This window comes from Histoplasma capsulatum, genomic scaffold (genome assembly GCF_000149585.1).
Source record: "Histoplasma capsulatum NAm1 scaffold_2 genomic scaffold, whole genome shotgun sequence".
NCBI lineage: Eukaryota > Fungi > Ascomycota > Eurotiomycetes > Onygenales > Ajellomycetaceae > Histoplasma > Histoplasma mississippiense.
Genome location: NW_001813981.1, coordinates 2,949,799 through 2,950,960, shown reverse-complemented (window position 1 = coordinate 2,950,960; position 1,162 = coordinate 2,949,799). Strand labels below are relative to the sequence as shown.

The following is a 1,162-nucleotide window of genomic DNA, read 5'->3' as shown; positions in this document are numbered from 1 at the left end:
TCATCACATGGATAGTATAGGAAATACACTATTCAAAGTATCAAGAAGTCATATTTTTGAATTCAAAAAAGCTAGGAGCAAATATTCCCCCATGCGAACCGAATATGACAAAATATATCAACTCTTCCCTATTCGCTTGCGCTCTCACCGACCCCTACTCCCTCATCCTCATCCTCACTTACATCTCCGTCTTCCTCCATCGCCTTCTCCTTTCTCCTCCTCATCCGCTCTCTCTTCCTCTCAAGCAACCTCCTCAACTTCTTAGCCGTATTGAACACCCCGCCAGTCCCAGCACCGCAAGCCGCGCACGAGGGATTCTTCCTATACCGTTGTAACGCACAACTCTCGCAGAAGTAATGCCCGCACTTCGTAACAATCGGCTCCTGATATGGCTTTTTGCAAATCACGCATGCGAACGGAATGTTCTCCAGTAGTTCATCCTCATCTTCGCCACCACTAGCGTCCGCATCCCCATCTCCATTTCCGGTTTTCGACGCCCGACTCGCAACCGTACGCCCCACAACCTTCTTTCCCTTTGTCCCAATCTCCCAATCTCGATCCAGCTCCCAGCCCGCCTTGTAGTCCTCCCGGGCATGTAGGAATTTACACCCATCCCCGAACCCACAGTATCCCGTCAGCTTGTAATCCTTGCAGACGTCCGGGGAATAATCGGTGATAGTGATAGTTCTAATATTTGTGGCGGCCTTAATGGGGCCGAACTGCTTGGAAGGGGCGTTGGGATTCTTTTGGATAAAGGATTGGTAGTTTGCTGTGCCACGATATGTGCCGTCCACATCTCCGCTCGATGTTGCTGTGGACCTGGCAGTGGTAGGTTTGCTTCTGGTATTGCCCAATAGATTCTTCGCGCTAAGCAGCTGCTCGTCCTTTTCGTCTCCTCCTATTTCTTCGTCGAACCAGTTTGAATGTTTTGTTGCGTTATTCGTTTGCTGGTGGGCAAAGTGTGCGGCGGAGAAGGATGATGCAGAGCCGTCATTTTCATCGCCATCATTCACAGCGGCAACAGTGGTATGGCGTTTCCCGCTTGTATCCGCAGATGATGCGGTTACTGTGGCATTTTTGCGTCTGCGTTTGATTGTACGTCCGCCTTCTTCGTCGGAGGCGGAATAGTCAGATCCTGATGTGGTATCTGAGGTGGGAGCGG

The 1,162-nt window shown here is 50.6% G+C and overlaps 1 protein-coding gene across 1 annotated transcript; it reads right to left on the bottom strand.

Annotated features, from left to right (window-relative positions):
* Positions 1–128: 128 nt before the first annotated feature.
* Positions 129–1,075, bottom strand: HCAG_02941 (conserved hypothetical protein; the record flags this gene model as incomplete). Its single annotated transcript, XM_001542720.1, has 2 exons — positions 129–1,041; positions 1,068–1,075. 2 exons carry the CDS (start codon positions 1,073–1,075, stop codon positions 129–131), a joined length of 921 nt encoding a protein of 306 aa, XP_001542770.1.
* Between the last annotated feature and the right edge of the window lie 87 nt (positions 1,076–1,162).